At 39.0% G+C, this 23,278-nt stretch overlaps 1 protein-coding gene across 2 annotated transcripts in view; it reads right to left on the bottom strand.

Annotated features, from left to right (window-relative positions):
• Positions 1 to 19,559: 19,559 nt before the first annotated feature.
• Positions 19,560 to 23,278, bottom strand: part of NAA15 (N-alpha-acetyltransferase 15, NatA auxiliary subunit) — a 69,369-nt gene continuing 65,650 nt past the window's right edge. For both annotated transcript variants that reach the window (XM_065905013.1, XM_065905014.1), the window contains exon 20: positions 19,560 to 22,502. In XM_065905013.1, coding sequence (XP_065761085.1) covers positions 22,302 to 22,502 — 201 coding nt within the window. In that variant the 3' untranslated portion in view covers positions 19,560 to 22,301. The remainder of the gene's footprint in view (positions 22,503 to 23,278) is intronic.

The following is a 23,278-nucleotide window of genomic DNA, read 5'->3' as shown; positions in this document are numbered from 1 at the left end:
CCACTGGACTCACAATTTACATGACCAACTGCTACCTGACCCCACTTGGATCTCCACAAGCACCTCAAAATAAAGATGTCTCCTTCTTCCTCCAAACCTGTTTCTCCTCCACTGTTACGTAGTAAATGGCACCATCCGCCACCCAGTTGTTTATGGATGTTACCCCTGGTTTCCCCTTCCCCTCCAAACCCCTCACCCCCATCCAGACAATCAGTAGGGTTCCACTAATTCTACTATGTTGGGTCAAATTGTGTCCCTCTCCCCAAAACATATATATATCCATGTCCTAAACTCCCAGTGCTTTGAATGTGACTTTATTTGGAAACAGGCTCTTTGCAGATACGATCAAAACTGTCTCAAGATGAGAGCATCCTGGACTTTGGATGGGCCCTGAATCCAATGACCGGGCTCCTTATGTGAGAAAGGAGAGGAGAATGAAGAGGGAGATGTGAGATGCAGGCACGGGGAGACGGCCAGTGAAGATGGAGAGGTACCAGAGTTGTGAGGCTACAAGACAGGGAACAGCAAGCATTACCAACCCTGCGGCTGACACCTTGCTTTCAGACTTCTCGCTGTGAAAGAATGAATTTCTGTTGTTTTACCCCCAAGTTTGTAGTAATTTGTTATGGTAGTCCCAGGAAACACATCCACCTTCCAAGTATCTTAAAATCCACCCACATTTCCCCATTATCATTATCCACATCTAGTTCAGACTGTGAATACAACAACCTTCTACCTTGTCTCCAGGCTGCTAGTCTCAGCCCATCTTTCTAAAATGCAGGAATTTTACTCCACTATTGAGAATCTGTTGAGTGGGTTTGCCAGTGATTTCTGGATTAAGTCTAAATGCCTGGTACGGGATCTATAGTTTACTGCTTACTTGTGTAGCCTTATTTCTCACCTCTTTTCATCCTCACCCTTAATTCTATGCTCCAGGCCCAGTAATAATTTCTTATATTTATGGAATACGCTGTGACAGACACTGTTCTAAGAGCTAAACCTCACAACAGCCCTACAAGGTAAGAAGTGGGCTTCTTTCAATGTCTCTGTCTTCCTTACTCTGCCTCTGGGACTCTAAGCATGCTGTTCTCTGCCCACAATACTCTCCCTTTCTCTTCTCTTGCTTTTTGTCCCCTTTCCTCATAATTCACACCTCTATGTAAGGTCTCAGCTTATTCAGCACTTCCTCCATGAAGCAGTCCTTGATCTTCCTAAATCTGGGTTACTTGTCCCACCTCCATTGTCCATATTCCTATTATACCCTCTACTTCCCCTATTGTAATATAAAGTATTAAAATTGTCTATTTACTGGTGTCTTAGCCTGTTTAGGCTGCTATAACAAAACATCACAGACTGAGTAACTTATAAACGATAAAAATTTGTGGCTAGCAGTTCTGCAGGCTGAAAGGCTGGTATCTGGGTGCCAGCATGGGCAGGTGAGGATCCCCTTGCGGGCTGCAGACTTCTCACTGCATCCTCATATGATAGGAGGGGTAAGTAAACTCTCTCTGGGGCCTCTTTTATAAGGGCACCAATCCCATTCATGACCCGGTCATCTCCCAAATGTCCCACTTCCTCATACCATCACCTTGGTATGGATTTGGGCCAGGATTTCAACATATGCATTTTGGAGGAACACAAACATTCAGACCATTCAACAGGCCTATAGCTCAGACTATTATGTTTCCTGTGCAAAGAGGCTGTTCAATCTCTTGCCATTGTAACCCCAAACCCAGAATCTAGCACAGTGCCTGGCATATAAGAGACGTTCAATCAACATATTTGAGTAAATCAAAGAGGCTTTAATAAAGGCTGTGAGTAGCTTATGTTGCTACTGACATAGGGTAGGAAAAAATGCACCCCTAGACCTGGTTGCCAAATGTCCCCTTCTTCAGAAATTTGTGCCTCCTGTGCCTTTGCTTAGACCGGTTCTGAAACACTCTTTTCAAAGGAACTTCCTAGACTCGTGAGGCCAGTTAATCCTCACTTCCCTATCACACTTGGTACCTGTCAGACAAAAGGCTCTCCAGGCAGCTGTCTGCTCCCGTTCCACTCCATTCTCCCAAACCTTTCCTTTTCCTGCTCTTGTCCTTTGCTCCGTGTCCTCTGGAACGCCCGTCCCGTCTATTCGAAGCAATCTCACCCATGTTTTCATCCTTGTAAGGAAGTACTCCTTCCACAGCCTGGCCTTAAACAGAAACTTGGTTTCCTTTTAGGAAACTATTCCCTTCCAGCGTGGGTGGAGGTCGTTAATCTGTCTTACCCACATGGAGAACCTCGGAAATACAATTTCAGAATTATACTGTTCAACCATCTACCTGTCTATTCCTACTGCTTATGTCATCTACTCGGTAACTAGTTCTTCTTTCCCACAGTTAATGGCCTTTTTTTCTATGCTAGTCCCACCATCATCTGGGATAATGTTTGTCCATTTGGACAGCCCTATCTTCTGTTTCCTTGAATCCTCTCAATCTGATGACCTTTAACATACTACACTTGGTCTATTCTGTGACTATACTTAGCTTTTTCACCAGGAACTGCTCTACTTCTTAAATCCTAAAGGTCAGTATCTTACACTCCTTCAGTTTATTAATCTTCTTGCTAAAAGTCCTGTTTTGCCGCTTTTCTTTTATCAGCTCAGGTGCATAGCCCAGCTTTTCACGAGCCAAATTTTCACAAATATCCTCAGTCTAAGACCCTTGTTTACCTGGCTCAAATCCAGCCTGGGAACAATACAATCATTTACTTTTCATCCTTGTACCCAGGCTTAAGAGAACTTGTCTGGGCTAGAACTCTTCTGGCCAGAACTATCAATTCACGATAGTTTAGAGAAAAGGGGACTCTAATGGAGCTATCAGAGTAGCTCCTGTAACCAAACCAGAGGAGGGGCAAGAGAGCAGCCAGGGCTCTGGGTGGGACGGCTGGAACCAGAGACTCCTGCTGCTGGGAGTCATGCTGGCTTGTCGGCTTCTCATGGCAAGAAATAGACTCAAGCATCATATCTGATGCTTCCCATCCCTAGAAAGTTACTAACTTTTCCTTCTTATGCTAGTTCAGCAAATCCCAAGGGAGGGCTCTGAGCCAGCTGAGGTCGGGCGTCCACTCACAGGCCAATCACTTATAACTAGGCAAGATACTCGAGTCGGTAGCCTCCATTAGAACTAGACGACAGAGCCAGGGAAGGAACCGCTTTCCACCAGGGAAGGGTAGGGGACACACAAAATAAAAGATGGCCACCTCAGAACTCCTAGAGATATATTAACTGATGCCACTGTGAACGTGCAATACCAACTTCAAAAGAACTCTCAGAACTGTCTGCTAAGTCTGCTTGTCCCTAAGGACTTTGCTGAATCTCCCCTGTTCTTACACTTCCTCAAAATAGAATTTGAGTTGTTCTGTAATCACGCTGGATTAATTTTTCTGAACCCTGTTATGTAATCCATTTGGCCCTGGAGGTTTTACTTAGTTATCAAACTTGATCATTTCTAAGCATTGGTTATTACATAACAGAATAATTAGGATTGTCTACAAGGATTTGAAAACAATTGTAAAGATGTTTTGGAAAGATCCTATAACCATGACTTGATTGAAAAATTTCACTGGATCTCAGCTACGGCCTCTGAATCTCTCACAACTACTACATTAAAAAAAAAAAAGAAGTGATATGGGTACCTTGGAGACCACAGACACACCACCTGCTGGCACTAGTCCTTAGCAAGCACTGGATTTCCAATAGGCTGTTTGGGCCACAGCCCATGGCATACAGCTACTACGAACAGGAGTCTTAGCATCTAAACACCGGGCTTAGAGTGGCACTTACACTGCGGTGCGTGCTTAGTCACTCAGTCGTGTCTGACTCTTTGAGGCCCCAAGGACAGTAGCCCAACAGGTTCCTCTGTCCATGGGGATTCTCCAGGCAAGAATACTGGAGTAGGTCGCCATGACCCCCTCCAGGGGATCTTCCCGACTCAGAATCCCAAGTTCCCACACTGCAGGCAGATTCTTCACCTTCTGAGCCACCAGGTGATTTAACTTCAACCCATGACATATTTGTTTTTTTGGCAAATGCTAAAAAGCATTAGTTTTTTCTTTTATAATTCATCTAATTTCTAACCTCACATGAACTGCTGAGACGTCAAAGCTGTTAAGTTCCAGCAGTAAGTTTCCTACAGCCCAAAATCCAAGGGGGGAAATGATCAGTAATATCCTTCAAGCAGCTTCTGACTTCTTCCTCTGGTTCTGAGCCATCTTTTAACCTACAACTTGTTTGAAGTGGATTGGTCATCCTGTATGGTGACCTTTCTCGTGGCAAGTTAATGCATTTAACCTGGCAGTCAAATTTATTCAGCAGTTTGTGTAAACTGATCTCTCAGACCTTCTTCACCAGTGGATAAAGTTTTAAAACTGACTTCCTGAACCTGTGCTTAGCTGCCTATTAGGCCCAACCCTGCAGTCTACCATTAGACACCACTACTTAAGCAATCTACTAGCTGGTCATATGCAAACTCATAACCAATACAGGTCATGTGGAAATCATTCCTTTTTTTGGTCTATGTCTCTTACAGATTTTGATGATGAAAACTGTTCTTTTGCTAATCAAATTAGGGGCATATATAATGTCTTCACAATTATTACATTTGCAGGTGAGATAAAACTCATTCACTTGGTAAATACTCAGCGAGCATTTCCTATATGCAAGGCTTTATGGTTGGTGTAGTGAGGGACATAAGAAAGTAAAATACATGGTCTCAGGTCCCAATCCAATTGGAATAAAAAATCTTTATAAATAAAAACATCAAATAATCAAGAACTAAATAACAGTTTGAGCTGACGCAAACATCAGATATTCTGATGTGAGTAGAAAGGACAGCAAAGCTGAATTTCTAGGAGGAAAGCATCACTGTGGGTTAACATGGTCAGGGACACATCACAGAGAAAGTGAGACATATGCTGACTTGGAAAGGAATAGGAATTGCATGGTGAATTCCATGCCAGAAGAATGGAGTGGGCAAAAGCTCTAGCTTTAAAGGCTGGTGTGAGTTAGTTTGGCTGGAAGGGAGTTGTGGGAAATCAGATTGCAAAGGTAAGAGGAAGCGAGACTAGCTTGCTGCCAATGACAGATGTTATATGCAACTGTCGAAATTCTGCTTATATATATATAATATATACTTCATCTTAAATGTCTCTGTCGTTTTTAATGTCAGTGAGGGACTTAGTAAAAAGTTCACATGGCTCCAAATGTATTTAAGCGTCCAATGGATGCTCCCTTTGGAATCCTAGCACAATCCTCAAGAAGGCTAATAATGGAACTAATTATGACTTTCCTGTTTATTGCAATATACTGAGTACCAACCAGGCATTTAGTATACACTTTGGAGGATTTAAAGATGAATAAATGTGATTTCTGCCCTTAAAGAGCTTACAATAGTATAAAAATAAGATAAACAGTCAAAAAAGTTTAACACTACATATAAAGATGAATAAAAGAAAGATGATGTGTGCTAAGAAAGATTAGGGAAGAAATTCTACTTGGCTGAGAAAAAGATAGGCAGAATTTGCTCAGTTGGTAACTGAGGAAAGAACATTTCAGCAAGAGTGAGAAGTATGAAAAGACTTGACGTGGGAAAGCACGGGGAATGTTTGCAGAACTGTGAATAATCCAGTTGCTGACTTATCTGTTCATACATTAACAGAAAGCAGATTTCTAGTTTTTTAATTATGATGTGCTGATTTCCACTTGGGTAAGACACTGCACAACAATTGAAGTGGCCTATTCTTTCAACTTTCAAAGTTAGTATTTTTAACAAGCCTGCAGTGTGGTCCTCTTGACCACATGATGAGTAAAACTAAACCTGAGACTTTCAAGAGCAACAATGAAAGAGCACATGAGGCACAATATTAATATAGATTAATATCATTTTATTGGCGTATCGTTGCTCACGTGCACCCATGGTTGATTCATGTCGATGGAAGGCAAAAACCACAATACGTAAAGTAATTATCCTCCAATTAAAATAAATCAAAAAATATATAGATTAATATTAGACCATTTTGATCAGAAAGTTTCATTTAAATGCCTGAAAAACAGAAGTCCCAGTGCTTCATAGTAATTTCTTCATCTAACAGCTCAAAATTGTTTTTTTCTAGAGCACCTCTAGGGGATTATCACTCAACACTAAAAAGGAATTAGCCACTGATACATGCAACAACACAGATAATTCTCAAAATAATTATGATGAATGGAGGAAACCCTGTTTTAAAAAGTAAATACTGTATGATGATCTTTTACATAAAACTCTAGAAAATGCAGACTGACCTACAGACAGAGAAAGTTGAGGCTGGGAGCTGGGACGGATGGGAGGGAAGGATTACAGACAGGCCTGAGGAAACTTTCTGGGGTAATGGGTATGTTCATTGTGATGATGATTCATGGGTGTGCACATGTGTCAGTGGTACATTTTAAATATGAGGAGTTTACTATATGTAAACTATACTTCAATAAAACTGTTTTTAAAAATACACCTCCCTTTGAGGACCGTCAACTTCATCTTTTATACCATTCTACATCAAATCTGAGTAAATGGTTAGTGTAATGTTTTAGTAAGATCTATGTATGTGTGTGTTTTAATTTCCAGACCAGACAAGATAATCATGAGAAAAAGGACAAAGGCACTTAAATGATTAGGTATTAACTATTAAATAATTAAATACCTTGCATAAGGTACAATGGTCTACAACATTTATTTCTATAGACTGAAACTGCTCAACTTTATTAGGGAATTAATGCTAGGGAATATTTAAATTCAGAATATAAGTAAATAATGGAATGAACAGTCCAGTTATTACCTCATGCAATAACGTAAAACCAGGCCATTCACTGACAGAAAATTTGATCAACTCCTTCACTTAAGACGCAAAGACAACATTGCCATCTAGCTGTTGAATACTGAGTATACTGCTGAAACATTCTTGACAGTGTTCAATTTCTCTTTCATATAGCTACTTAAGAAACATACAGAAGGCCCCAACCAATTAGATTTCCTTCCTAAGGGTGTGAATGTGACTACCACGATGTGGCTTATGCTGCCCCACTATGGATAAGGTAGGTAGGTGACTGTCTCCTCTGACCACCTCATGCTCAAGGCTCTCCTGGGGAAAATTTTATTAAGTACTTTTTGTGCTTAAGGCACTTAACATACAAGTTTCCATTATCTCCAAGATGTATATATAACTCAGAAGTGTTAAGTAAACTGGCTAAGAAGCTTTCAGGATTCAGACCCAAGTATGTATGAGTCCATGCTTTTTCCACTGTATCATCTGTTCAGTTCAGTCATTCAGTCGTGTCCAACTCTTTGTGACCCCATGGACTGCAGCATGCCAGGCTTCCCTGTCCATCACCAACTCCCAGAGTTTACCCAAACTCATGTCCATTGAGTCAGTGATGCCATCTAACCACTTCATCCTCTGTGGTCCCTTTCTCCTGCCTTCAATCTTTCCAAGCATCAGGGTCTTTTCCAATGAGTCAGTTCTTCGCATCAGGTGGCTAAAGTATTGGAGTTTCAGCTTCAGCATCAGTCCTTCCAGTGACTATTCAGGACTGATTTCCTTTAGGACTGATTGGTTTGATTTCCTTGTAGTCCAAGGGACTCTCAAGAGTCTTCTCCAACACCACAGTTCAAAAGCATCAATTTTTTGGCTCTCAGCTTACTTTATGGTTCAACTCTCACATCCATACATGACCACTGGACCACAGCTTTGACTAGACAGAGCTTTGTTGGCAATGTCTCTGCTTTTTAATATGCTGTCTAGGTTGGTCATACCTTTTCTTCCAAGAAGCAAGCATCTTTCAAATTCGTGGCTGCAGTCACTATCTGTAGTGATTTTGGAGCCCAAGAAAATAGTCTGTCACTGTTTCCAGTGTTTCCCCCAATTATTTTCCATTAAGTAATGGGACTGGATGCCATGATCTTAGTTTTTTGAATGTTAAATTTTACGCTAGTTTTTTCACTCTCCCCTTTCACTTTCATCAAGAGGCTCTTTAGTTTCTCTTCACTTTCTGCCATAATGGTAGTGTTATCTTCATATCTGAGATTATTGATATTTCTCCCAGCAATTTTGATTCCAGTTTGTACTTCACCCAGCCTGGCATTTTGCATGATGTACTCTGCATATAAGTTAAATAAACAAGGTAACAATATACAGCCTTGATGCACTCCTTTCCCAATGTGGAACCAGTCAGTTACTCCATGTCTGGTTCTAACTGTTGTTTCTTGACCTGCCTACAGGTTTCTCAGGAGACAGGTAAGATGATGGTCTGGTATTCACATTTCTTTAAAAATTTTCCACAGGTTTGTTGTGATCCACAAAGTCAAAGGCTTTGGCGTAGACAATGAAGCAGAAATAGATGTTTTTCTGGAGCTCTTACTTTTTCTGTGATCCAACAGATGTTGGCATCACTGTATCATACTCTCTCCAAAAGACTGGTGAATGAAATCTTTTTCCAAAGCAGAAAAATAGGGAATTGCATATTATGTAAAGCACAGATACTGATCCTTATACTAAAGAGGGTGCAGTCCTATAGAAAAAGTCCAGGGGTCCTGTCCTCTAGAAGACAGGGTGCTGCACACCAGCCAGAGTGTGGCAAATCCATGGTGGCTTGTTTTAAACCACGAGGAAGTCCAGCAGAGACTAGGCCAAATATTTCCATACTTAACTTTCTGCAGAGCAAGCCCTGCAAAGCAGCAGCAATCACCACCACACCACACTCCTACAAAGATAAGGCTAAACACTCCCTGGGACCCTCAGTTAACCAGTTTTGTCCAAAACAACTGGATAAAAAGCTGAGAAACTATAGTTCCATCCCAACTTTTCATTCCTGGTCACTGCTCAAAAGGTAGCCTCCTCACCATCCATCAGCTTCCTACCACTTCTTATCTCCTGACTGCTGCGTACCTGATTGCATGCCCTCTTGACCGCTCATCTCCATCATTCCCACAAAACCCTCCCTTGGCCCTTGGTGTGGGCCTTGGCAACCTATTCTGCAATAAGTAAACTCACCTGTATCTTCACAGCCTTTTTTGAAGACTCTATTTCCTCGACTTCTTTCTCAAAGATGCTGTTTCCTTGGCAGTTTCCACAAGCTGTTATATTCCACAGAGCTCAGAATTGGTATTGCCCTTCTTTGCCCCATAGTCCCTTCTAAAGCATTTCACTTTTCTATAAAAAGCTTTCAGTCTTTTGAAGTTTATTCCATCTAATTTTGCTATTCTTTGCCTTGCTTTTGTCCTTCACATCTTAATCTCCAGGTCATTCTCCAGAAAAGCATTATACCTGGATTATTTTATTTCTTTAAACTTCAATTCACTGCATGAAACATTTCCTATTTCCATATTTGTGTGGATGGTCTGTTGAACAGCCAAATATCACAGATCAAGGGCTACTTCAACCTCATTCCATGGGCTGCAGTCTCTGCTTTGCTATGGAGTAGCTCTGAGTGATTTCAGTACCCTTATCCTTCCATCCAAAGTGTCCTCAGTATGCCTGATCCACAAGCTCATTAAGACCTTCATTCCTATAATACTGCGTTTACTTCCAGGTTATTCTTCATTCCACTTCCTTCCATAACTGGCTTTTATTTGGTGCTTCCAATCCCCCTCCATATGCTTCCTTCCCTGCTCTCTTCCAATACACATTTATAGAACATCGCTGTATTTTGCTGGGCACCAGTGCCCTCAACACACTTCCCTTCATCCTCATCTATCTTCTCTGTACCTCATCCAACTCACAGTTTTCGGTCAGTCCTGTAACATGCCTAGTTCTATAAGCCATTCAGCTAAGGTACTAGAAACAATCAGAAAATTACTATACTTTCATGATTTCCAAAATCAGTTCAGTGGTTAACACTGTTCTTTAATGTTTTTGTCTTTAGTCAGCTGTTTATTCCAAATCACCCCATCTTTTCAAACCCCTCCCTGGCTTCACTTCCCACTATTCTGTGGAAACTGATTTTGCAAAGTTTGTGAAGAGCTTCCTAACTACAAAATGTAACAAACATTAGAATTGTGAGTTTATGCTCCTTTCACGAGTGGTAATATTTCCTCTCATTTTACTCAGGAAGAGTCACTCTTTGGTTTGAAGTATAATATTGTAGTTGGTGTGAAAGGACAAAATAGACTCAGTTATCTCAGTTTTTAATCATAATACTTTAGCAAGACAGCCTGACAATCTCTAATAATCAATACATCTATAACTTACAGCTCTTGGTCAGGTTACTATGGGTATCTTAGTAACTGCAGTTGTTTCTTTCATTGCATGTTAAGTTAAGGAATAAAGGGTGAATTGGTAAATGATCTTAAGGGATAAAGAAGGAACTGGTAAATGATCTTAAACATTGATCTTCACTATCTTAAAAATTCACTTCCCACTGAGTGGAAATCCAAACATAAAGAGGGGTTGTGGGGGAAAAAAGGTTAAGTTTGAAACAAAGCAGTGTCAACATAAAATATGTTGTATATAGCAAAAAGGATAAACAAATACTGAACAAAAATGCATAGTTTAGAAAATACCCATTTTTTAAAATGTCAGCAACTCTTTCTTCTAAGGCAGTTCTAAATAGCCAAGGCATTTAACCTCAGTAATAGCTCTTTAAGCAAAATAACGTGATCGAGGAATACTATGTAGTTTATAGTTTGCCTTCAAATGAAAACCTGGGCTCAAGCTCTGCTCTAACATCTAGTTTCGTGAACTTGAACACCTAGTTTATAATGGGAGAAGGAACACAAGGAGAGATGCACACAGGTCCATTGAACCAGCTTTCTACTACAAGCTGGATACTTTAGCCAGTCGTGTAACATCTCTGAGACACGTATCTCCATCCGTGAAGGAAGGAAAGTAACACCCACACATGAGCACTTTGCTCTCCAAGGCCAAACCTGACACTCCAGTTACTTCCTGACTTTTGCATTTCAATGCTCTGTGATGAAAAGGATGGAAAAAGACCAGTTTCCACTCCAATCCCAAAGGACAATGCCTGAGAATGTTCAAACTACCCTACAATGGCGTACATTTCACACACTAGCAAGGTCATGCTCAAAATTCTTCAAGCTAGGCTTCAGAATTATGTGAACCAAGAACTTCTGGGTTTAGAAAAGGCAGGGGAACCAGAGATCAAATTGCCAACACTGGGTGGATCAGAGAAAGCAAGGGAATTCTAGAAAAACATCTATTTCTGCTTCATTAACTATGTGAAAGCCTTTGACTGTGTGGTCACAACAAACTGGAAAATTCCTAAAGAGAGGAGAATACCAGACCACCTTACCTGTCTCCTGAGAAACCTGTAGGCAAATCAAGAAGAAACAGTGAAAACTGGACATGGGACAACTGATTGGTTCGAAATTGGGAAAGGAGTACATCAGGGCTATATATTGTCACCCTGCTTATTTAACTTCTATGCAGAGTACATCATGTGAAATGCCAGGCTGGATGAAGCAGAAGCTAGATTCAAGACTGCCGGGAGAAATATCAACAACCTCAGAAACACAGATGATACCAGTCTAATGGCAGAAAGCAACGAACTAAAAAGCCTCTTGATAAGGGTGAGAGAGTGAGAAAGCTGGCTTAGAACTCAACATTAAAAAAACTAAGATCATGGCATCTGGTCTCATCACTTCATGGCAACTGGAGAAAAAGTGAGAACAGTGACAGATTTTATTTCTTTGGGCTCCAAATCACTGGTGATTGCAGACATGAAATTAAAAGATGCCTTCTCCTCTGCAGGAAAGCTATGACAAACCTAGACAGTGTGATTTTATTTCTTTGGGCTCCAAATCACTGGTGATTGCAGACATGAAATTAAAAGATGCCTTCTCCTCTGCAGGAAAGCTATGACAAACCTAGACAGTGTATCAAAGACGTCATTTTGCCAACAATGGTCTGTATATTCAAAGCTATGGTTTTTTCAGTAGTCATATATGGATGTGAGAGTTGGACCATAAAGAAGGCTGAGCAGCAAAGAATTGATGCTTTCAAATTGTGGTGCTGGAGACTTTTGAGAGTCCCTTGGACTGCAAGGTCAAACCAGTCCATCCTAAAGGAAATCAACACTGAATACTCATTGGAAGGACTAATGCTGAAGCTCCAATCCTTTGGCCACCTGATGCGAAGAGCCGACTCACTGGAAAAGACCCTGATGCTGGGAAAGACTGAGGGCAGGAGAAGCAGGCAACAGAGGTTGAGATGGTTAGATGGCATCACCAACTCAATGGACAAGAGTTTGAGCAAACTCTGGGAGACAGTGAAGCACAAGGAAGTCTGGCACGTTGCAGTCCATGGAGTGGTAGAGTTGGACGTGACTTAGCAACTCAATAATAAATGAGTACTTTGGAAATTACAAAGGGCAATAATGTTTTAGATATTACTTGAGTCTCTTTTCTTCTGGAAAATTTGTTACACATCCTCCAACCGGGTCTTCCGTGCTGTTTGGGCTTGTCTCTAGTTGTGGCAAGCACGCGCTTTTCATTGCGGTGGGTTTTCTTGTTGCAGAGCACGGGCTCTAGGGCTCGTCGGCTTCAGTCGCTGTGGTTCCCAGGCTGTAGAGCACGGACGGGTCAATAGTTGTAGAGTCTGGCTCAGGTGCTCCACAGTATGTGAGATCTTCCCAGAGCAGGGACTGAAGCCATGTCTCCTGCATTGGCAGGTGAACTCTTTACCACTGAACCACCAGGGAAGCCCCCTCATCACTCTTAATACATCAGTAAAAGTACTCTCAACCTTCTGGGATACTAAAGCAGCGTTTGTTTTGATTATAGGTTTTTTCCCTCTACTTTCTGAGTTAGTATTATCTTAGTATATTTTTGTCCACCCACTTTTATCAGTAGGGAATTAAAAAAATTTTTTTTAACTTTCTAAAAAAGTGTTCCACCCAAATGAACAAAAACACCTAATGTTAACATTTTGCCATATTTATCTCAAACATATTTTTTAAGAAGTAAAAGCTATAGGACCCTCACCTTCCCAACATGACTCTCCCTTGTTTAAAGAGAACCACTGTCCCGAATCTGGACAGTGGTTCTGGACAGTTTAAAATTCCCAAACCTGTTTTTAAACTTTTACTTTATGTGAATATTCACATAAACCATACTTAGTATTATCTGGCTTAAAAAATTTAGAAGAAATTTAAAAATTTCTACATACAAGAAATATAATGCCATTTAACTTCCTTTTTGCTTTTGGATCATTACTGTTTTGGAGAGCAACTCTTGATTTACTTAATGCTAGCTTATTTAACTGTAGAGCATTTAATTAAATGAATATACCACAATTTATTCATTTATGTTACATTTTATTTCCAAGTTTCATTATTATAAACAATACTGCAATGAACATCCTTGCACGTATCTCTGGCAAATGTGTGGGAATGTTTACAGGGCATATCTCTATATATCTACAGACACAGAGATCTATATCGAGGGTTAGATCTATAGATACAGGTATCCTATCAGAATAGCTGGTTTATGCATGTTTCATTTTAGTAAATGAATATTGCCCTCATAATGATTATACCAATCTATACACTCAAAGACAGGATACCTGAGTGTTCCTCTGTTGTTTTTCAACATCTTGGCCAACATGTGATATTCAGTCTTATTCTAAAATGTTACCAACTAGATGGATGTGAATTATCACATCTTGATTTTGAACTTATTGACCCCAATCCTTGAAAACCTTTGCTTCCTCAAAACTATTATTTTCAAATTCTAGCTTCTTGACCACTAGGCTCTTTTACTAGCTTCTCTTCCTCTACCCCCTTTTCTTATTCTCTTTGAGCAGTTTTGTCAAGTCATACCACTCATAGCTCACTCTTCAAGTCACTTCTCTTGTAAGTTTCAGACTCATACACCTAGCTGCTCACTACACATTATGTTACATGCCTAAAACTCATGTCTGAAAAGACCTCTTTCTTTTCCCCTCAATTTCTTCTCAATTCTTGACTCTGTTTAATGATAACATTAAAGATAGCTGTTTTTTGCCGAAACCCTGGGCATCACTGCTAACTTCCACTTGTCGCTGATGGAGGTCCTATCTGCCTAACATTTCTTGTATTCTTGGCTCTCTTCTTCACGTTAATACTTAACTGTTGCTGTCCTCTCTTCTTTCCAGTTGCTACACTGATCTGAAGCAAGCACTCTTATACTGATCTGAAGCAAGACATACCTGGGCCTGAACGCCTATTTTTCTCACTCACAAGCTATGTGACCAGAGGAAAATTATGATTCTCAAGCTGTTAAATGGGAACAATACCTGCCTCATATTTTTTTAAGGTTTAAATTAGCTAACCAGTACAAAATGCTTACTACATAGCCTGGCACAGAGTAGGAACTCAGGAGTATTTTAGTATATGTGCTGCCGAAGTGAGCACGGAACTCAGGAGTATTAGCTCAGCTTGAGTCTTCTGATTAGCCTTGGTGCCTCCAATCTCACTCCCTATTCCCACCATCACATTGCTAGTGGAATTTTCTCAAATACTTATCATCTTTCCCTAATTCTTCAATAACTGACCTCTGCTTACACAAAGCCAAATCTAGTCTTTCAGTGGGCCATCTAAGTATCACTAATTTGAGCTCCAGCCTTATTTCCCAGATTCTGTTCATACTATTTTTCAGTCCCTGAACACATGACCTTGTTTCATGTATCTGAACCTTTAGGCACATGCTATCTTTTGTCTGTATATGAAATTCATCTTTATCTTTCCAAGCTCAAGGAACATACGCTGTTAAGCTTTTCCCAGTTCATCCAAACAGAATTGAGTACTAATTCCTAGGGTTTTATACATTGCTGTTGCAATCATTTCTTGATTTGCCCATCTCCTTCACTAGCCTGCAAAAACTGAGAGCAACGGCCATGTCATATATCCCCAGTATGAAGCATAGTTTCTGGAGGTGGTAGGTATTTACTAACTACTAAATGGATGAAAGGAAAGACACTGGGACTGGTCTTAATTTGTATCTTCTAAATAATTTTAAAAGCAGCATCAAGAAATCTGCCACGTTTACTAACACTAGTAAAAGTTTCATGAATGTCAGAATGATGGGAGGATGGAGGTGTTACTGGTGGTTTTATCTATTGTACAAAAAGACAAGATAATCTAAAGTGCTAGAAGATGTAAAGTAAAACACTAGGGGGAAAAAAAGCATAATTTGAGCTGTTAATATCTACAAAAAGATAATTTCCTGAGTATATTGGTCCAGTGTACTACAGGAAACAAACAGAGATAATAAAATAGAATGCTGACAAGTAAACAGAACATCCTTTTGCAAATACTATAACTTAAAATGTTATGCCTATGAATATTTATAATGAATCCTTATGTGTCAGGCTTTCTGATAACCACTAATATACAATATGTTACTTAGTCCTTCCAACAACTATAGGAACTAGGAATTCCTAGAATCTTGCCTAAGATACCTGAGCCAGGATTTAAACTTGGTTCTGTCTGATCTAAAAACTTAAGGTGAAGGAAAACCATCCATGTCTATAAACACAAAAATGGCAATGAACAGTATTAGCTTGTCTCATTCATCAAAATCTTTAACCAATCAAGAATAAAGTAGATACACATAAGGGCTGGTCTATAAAACAATTCCTATTTCATTATAGAAAACTACTAGGTTGGATAAATTTGGGAGAACTATTCAGAATATTATTTCAACAGCTCTCATAAGCTAGTTTTTAATTTGATATATGATTCTGTAGCACATAAACCTCCTTACCAGGTTCTATACCAATAAGCCATATTTTAATTCTGTCACAGAATCAGGGTTCCTCTCATACCTGAGATTTGTAATAGAAATTCATTCATTTATAGAAATGCAGGGACTTGCCCGGTGGTCCAGGGATTAAGAATCTATCTTTCAATGCAGAGGACAGAGTTTTGATCCCTGGTCAGGGAACTAAGATCCCACACACTGCAGGGCAACTAAGACTGCACACCACAACTAGAGGGCCCACACACTGCGACGACTGAGCCAGCACACTCCAGAGCCCGTGCTCCACAACAAGGGACGCCTGCATGCCGCAACTAGAGAAAGCCCGCTGCCACAACAAAGACCCAGTGCAGCCAACATTTAAAAATTAAAATAAATTTTTTTTAAAGTTAACTTTCAAGTAAAAGAAAGAAGGAAAACGTAGTCCTTTATGGAAGGAAAAAAAAGCCTACATATTTAATTGGAGGTTTAGGTATGTATATCAGGAGTGTACGAATTCTCAGGGAATAATACCACCATCTACCCTTATTTAAACGACTTTGTGCTTTGCTTTGGTATTCATCCATTAGAAAACTCAATCATGCATCTACAGGAATTATTGCTTAAATGAAACCAAGTTACCAGGACATGCAACAAAACTATGTAGAAGTGATTTTTTTCCCCCTTCTTTGAATACCAGCATCTCAGAACAGGAAGATCTCCTGGAGTAGGAACTGGCAACCCAATGCAGTATTCTTGACTGGAAAATCCCACAGAGGAGCCTGGTGGGCTACAGTCCATGGGGTCTCAAACAATCAGTCACTACTGAGCAACCAAGTGTACACACACACATCTCAGGTAGAACAGCAGAATGAGAGGAAAAAAGCATGAGCTTTCAAAATAACCCAAAAGGTTTCTGACAATCTTTTGACAGAAAGTTCAAATACAAATTCTTCCCCTTAATGAAAAATAGGGGAAAATTCACCTTTTTGCACTTACATAGTTGCTTGTATCTCTTTAAGGAAAAAATCAAATACTATGAAATATTTTGAATTTCCTCAAAAAAAAGAACAGTATACCTTAAGAATCACTGGGGTAGTCTTGAAAGAAAGAAAATAGACCAATGTCCAGGCCTGGCTCCAGGTAATTTAAATCAGAACTTCAAAGGTGGGCTTGGCCACTGGGATTTGTGGCTTTCAAACAATCCCCCTGGGATTCCAATATACAACCAGGATTAAGTTTTAAAAGATTCAATTGCCAGTCCTAAGCAGATAAGATCAACTAGACCACAATTCCAGTTGTGATGAACATTGGCTATCTATAGGTCAAGTGTCTAGAAATAACCACTGCAGATCTCCACCTAGTGTCTCCTTACTTGTAATGATTAAAAGTGGAGATACTACGATCCATGGGGTCGCAGAGTCAGACATGACTGAGCAACTGAACTAACTACGATGCAGGAAACAGAGCCTTAAGGTTAAGTGGTTTGTGTTACCAGTCTCCCTATACTGTTTGAAAGAAAGAAAAACTGAGGGGCCATCTTTGAAATAACTTAATTCCACTGGACGTGACTGTTACCTGGCTGGTTGGTTGGTTGCTAAAGACATGAAGGATGAGAAGATTCACTGCCAACTAATGCCACAATGAGGCAACTGAGAAAGAGGATGGTCCTTCAGTTATCTGCTTCCTACAAGGCCAGTCACAACCACTCCTCTGACAAACTATAGGAAAAAAACAAAAAATTAGATGTGAGAAAATTCATTCAACATAAAAATAAAACGGATCTGTGGTATTCTGAGGAAATCTCTGAAGACCAACAGACAGGGCCAAAGGGAAGAAAAATGGGACTATTTTAAATCAATAGATTAAAAAAAATCTTTAAGCCTGTGCAAATGACCTGAAAGTTAATAGTGCTTTATTGCTATTTTCTACTATCTGTAGGCCAATATTCATAGCAAATTTCACAAAGATTTTAATATCAATTATGTACTTAGTCACTACCCTAAAATGTACCCAATGTTAATTCTTAAGATTTCATACATTACATTAAAAATGGCTTTACATGAGTTTGAACCAAAGTACTAATCATTTAACATTGTAATTAGATATTTGTCTAAGAAACAAGCATCCTAGCAAGTCACAGAAAAATACTATGAGAAATGGAATGCGTCAGCTAACAGTAGGACTATTCAAAGGCAAATATTAGTAGTTCAAAAGAAAGATGAGAAGTGGTTAGCTTAGTTACTCACTATTAAGAAACACCAAGGGTTTTAGAAGAATACTTAAGAAAACCCAGTACCTAGACCAGTTGTGATAAGGCATCAGGCGCTAGACAATGGGCTTGATAAACTTGCAGATCAAAGTAAACAAATGGCAGGTTTATCAAAGCTCAACGCTAGAAAACTATGGTAGATTGGAAAGACAGCCAAAAATGGTATGGAGACTTAGACAATTCACAGGTAACTAAATATAGAATGCAAATTTAATTATTAGCTGAAAGCAGGCCATGGGATCCAGAATATATTCAAAAAATCTCTTCACTCCTATGTTTTTCTGAAACTTTATACTTATTGAGGCCAAGTTGAGGATTTAAGCAATAGCAGAATTCTTTATAACACAGATAGGAAATTTCCCATCTTTTCATCACCATCAATTTTTTTTTTTCAGTTAAAAAGAACTGTACCAGTTGTATGAAATAAAACAGACCCTTTAGACAGCAAAAAATGTGTATTAAAAAAATGTAAGAACTATATTACAGTCTTATTAGATTGCCAAGTATTACTTTTGTTACAAGAAGCCTTGAAAAAAAGTGTATTCTTATCTCTTGCACATAGAACCTTTACAAATAGCAGAGGATTAAAATTCCAAGTTTATCTATAGTTGACAGTTCAGTAAATTCTAATTTAAATAGTACCAATTTTTCTTTCTTTGGCTATAATCCCAAGATGGCACCACTTCAAAGGCCAACTGGGTAAACCAAGAGGCTGGACACCTCTCTCCTACAACACACTGCTTCCCTTTCCTTCTGCCCTTTGTCCGTCACCATGAGAGAGGGTATGTCCTGATGGAGGCAGCAGTGTAAATAGGCTGTGTAACCTAAAGTATGTACCCAATAATCTGCTTTATCAAAGTGAGAGCATTCTTTTCTCCAGAACCTCCTGCACACTACCAATATCCCTCTAGTAGGAGCATACTGAAAGGTGAAAGTGCAATTCCACAAAGAATAACCTTTTCCAAAAATGTTTTATTGCTACAAGTTGTAAGATTTCCAACCATCAAAACTGGAACAGAACTTGAAAGGCTCAGCCCCCTGTGGGGCAGCACGGCCACTTCATGGGAGTTTTTCATGTCGATTTGGCAGTGGATTTAGCAAAGTTCAGATGACAGCAGGATGGTATCAAGAAACCTTGCCTGTAACTTAAGAGGTGGAGCACAAGGTAGGACAAGACTACCTTCCATTGGAAACGTCACTCTTTGAATTCTCTTAGTAAGAGTAATTTCAAAGTTTAAGGCTGGTAATTATTAAGACAAATATATACATATCTTGTAAGAAAATCCAACACTTCACTTTCAAACTTTTCCCGAACAGATGCTACACGTGGTAGCTGAAATATTCCTAGAAATGGTGTACAAGAGACTTCCCTGGATTTATCACAACCTACCTGATCTAGACCGCATTTTTCTGGCCTCTTCTTACAGTCACAGCTTTCATTTCACATAGAGCAATATATCGTGGCATACAAACAACACTGTGAAAAACAAGGGAGTGATAAAACCCACAGGAAAGCTATTCACTAGCATCGGGACTACTTTTAGTCATGCTATTAGATCACCTTTATTCTTGTGCATAATAAGTAGGTACAGAAAAATGTTGAAAATGCTAAAAACTCAACTATCAAATTAAAGCTCAGGAAAACTAACCTGCTAGTCAGATTTTAGTTTTTAAATGAGAAATGACAAGAGTAGTAAATATAAAGAAAAACAAAAAGAACTTTACTTCTCCTATGTTAATACAGGTCAAGGGACCCTTTCTTTTCAAAAGGGTTGATAACACCAGTTCTTAGCAATAAACATAAGGCACTTGTTTAGATTACAACATCACTGCATTCCCCCCCCCCCAACTTTTTTCCTAACCCTGTTTTCCCCCACAGCATCATTTGGAATAGAGTGAATGAGGCAAATGTGAGATGATCCAGTTGATACTATCCAGGGTAAGATAGCACAGTACAATGTTTTAGGGGTGATGTCTGGACATAAAATGAACCTATGTCAGTATCCTCTGAGACCAGACAATGTATCCACTATCAAGTAAACCTGAAAGAAAATAAAATATTTATTTAATAATTCCAGTAAAATTGGGTTGGAATACAATATACATGTTAGGAATTTAGCTCCTCATGGGTGGCCTCTGCATCAAGAGTTCTTAGTACTTAGGAATATTCATTCTAAAACAATCTACATCATTTGAACATTGTCAAGACAAATATAAGAATTTCATTTCAATATACAGTAGAGTTTAAACATAATTCACACATACACCCCCTATTTTATGGCTGGTGCCTCCTCCAAACACCTCATTAGTGGCAGAGGTAGCACTAGTGTTCTTTACCAACAATAAGAACTTCAGTTGCCACTCATAGGAGAAGTTGAAAAAAGTTTTCTGTTTTTTTTTTGCCATCTGTTAAGATGTTCCTGAGACAGGGCCAGTTAATAAACATAACAAAGCACTAGAGTCCAGTCTGTACTTGTCTTTACACCACTAAATTACTAGACTGGGATGTGGAATGCAGGTCATGTACTATGAAATGCTGAGTTTAGCACAATTGTTCAATCAGTAAAAGGATCATGTCTCCTGAAAATTCCCTTTAGAATATACTTTCTATAAACTAAAAGTACCACAAAAAGGTCAATTATATATACAATCGATTCATTTTACTTAATATCCTTATTTGCTGAGATCTTGCAAATGCAATGAGAATACAGAGCCTCTGGCTAGTTCTGTGTTTGGGTTTAAAATTTTAAGGCTCATTTTCTCAAACAAAATAGCAGTTCTCACTTTTCCTTTCAAATTACTAATTATATTCATAGTACCTGCTGCCATCCTAGCCCTCAAGGAAATCTTAATGCAGGAACAGCACTATGCTTGCTTAATGGAATTTCCCTGACACCAATACTAAGTCCATTCCAAAAAGTTCCCATCTGAACTACCCTTACAGCACATTACACTGCCTCTGGCTTGCACCTCTGTTTCCACCTGTGTATTTTCACAGAAGCCCAACACATATTAGTTGAAATATTCACACAACTGTTTTTCAAAACAATTTATTGCATCATATTTGGTACCTTATGTTTGACAACAAAAAGGAAATTACATCTGTAACTGCAGGAAAAAGAAGCTGGTCTGTTATTGGAAAAAAAAAAAAAAAAGAAAGAAAGAAAGAAATCTTGGGCCCTTTAAAAATTACAAAGTCTTGGGCTTGCCTGAAACAACTGAGCAAGAAATATATTCTTAGAAATGTAGGGCTTCAAGTATTACAAACCTGTGACACTGTGGAAAAATTCCAGAGGTATCTAAACTGCAGCACATTTTTTTCTGCATATCATGAACAAGGCCTGCTGAGGTTTTTAACTATTAGTCTCTTGATCAGTCATAGAATGGTAGTCAGGAGTTCTGCTCTTTAACTTCAAGCCATGGTAGATTTTCTTTTTTCACTCTTGGGTGAAAAGTTCATGCTTGCTAATTAGTTGGTGCCACATCACAGTGCATTTGGTTCTTGCATTACAGTTTTAACAAGTTTGGCCAAAACAATGCTGAAAGGTTTGCATTGTTATTTTAGTTCTTCAAGTTTTAGTTAGAATTGAGATTGTTCCAACTGGTTCCTTCAGTTAAAAACTGTGGTACAAGAACACCAAACTGATCATGTACAGTGAATTTTGGAAACACAACAAGCGTATTGAACACCCTCTAGGTTTTCTTATAATTCTGCTTGGTATCTATATGTCCCAGCTTCTACAACATCAAGCATCTGTTGTAGGCTTCTCTGTAAATAGTGATTCACATTGCATACTCCCTATGGTCATAATCAACCCCGTAACAAAATCAGTTAGATGCTAAAGCCCCAACAACTCTTTGTGCTCAGTGAAAGAATCCAGTGCTGAAACAGCATTTATGCTGTCTGAGATATAGTAAAATCTCACAAGACAAATTTAAAGTAATATTTCTGCCACACACCTGCTTTGTTAGCCGTAACAGCCTCCAGATTTTATATAAATTAGTTTAAAAACATGGGTGGGTAGGTAGGAATAGGATAAGGTATCTTTTTTTAACCCCTCAATTTTAGCAGCTTTTAATTTTTTAAGAAACTGAACCTATATCCTGTAATATGTTAGATATTTTATATATACTTTTTCAGCAGGATAAAAAACGTAAAACACTATTTGAAGGCAAGAACATTTACTCTTCTCATTCTGTGTAAGTTAGAGCAATGCAGCAGGTGCGTGACAAAAATATTATACACTAGATATGGTCCAAAGTCATTCCGTTTGCTTGTTTAATGATGTTCAAATTTCATTGGCCAGTTCTTCAGTTTCTGCAGAACTATCTCCATTAACTGTGATCTTCATATCCTCTTCATATCCAGGAGGCATGAAAGCCAAAGCGTAAGGGAAAAGCTTATGACAATTTACTCTATAAACTTCAGCAGCTTCTTTACAGTCTCCTAGGCTACCATCACACAAGGCTTCTAATACCTCCATACATGTCTAGAGAAAGAAAAAAGGTCACATTATAATTTGCTTAAAAGAAAAAAAAATTTACTGTGAATTTATTGGACATTTCGTTATCAAAAGGTTTCTAAAACGAGAGGCAAAATGTACATATTTAAGATACAGAAAAGTATTTATTCCCACTATGCATTCCATTAGAATTAGTTTCTTCAGAACTGCAAGGTTTACACAAAAGGATGGATATATAAACAGGGTCAGGACTAAGGTGAGACAAGCAAGGTGTGGGGTGCTACATCCAAAGACCCTCAACTCTCGGCAAGTAAACCTCTGGCAATGTTGCCGCAGCCTACCTGGCCCTGTGCGTAAGTGTTGACATTTACATGCCACTGTCAACGACTATACCTAAGTCTTTAAATTTTTTGGAGGCTCAGAGCCAGATGGCAAAATCAAACATTATTTTTTAACCTTCTGTTCAAATTAAAGAGAACCTTTACGGTATGTCCACTGATGAAGAAGGAAAGAGAGTCTCAGAAACACAAAGGATATACATCCAAAGAAAATTTTTCATGAATACTAATAATTCTTTCAATCAAACCCTTAAGTCGGTCTGCTTATATTTTTAAATGATTCATGGTGACTTGGCATTTCTCATGCTTTCTTTCTTCACCTTTTCACTTGGAAAATACTACAAAGTTTCCAGATATAAGTACCCCACAAACTCTTAACTGTCTACAAGCTACTAATCTAACTGAAAGTGGAAGTGTTAGTTGCTCTGTCCTATGCGACCCCATGCACTGTAGCCAATCAGGCTT

This window comes from Muntiacus reevesi, chromosome 13 (assembly GCF_963930625.1).
Source record: "Muntiacus reevesi chromosome 13, mMunRee1.1, whole genome shotgun sequence".
NCBI lineage: Eukaryota > Metazoa > Chordata > Mammalia > Artiodactyla > Cervidae > Muntiacus > Muntiacus reevesi.
The sequence above is the reverse complement of the archived record's forward strand: the minus strand, read 5'-3'. Positions and strand labels throughout refer to the sequence as shown.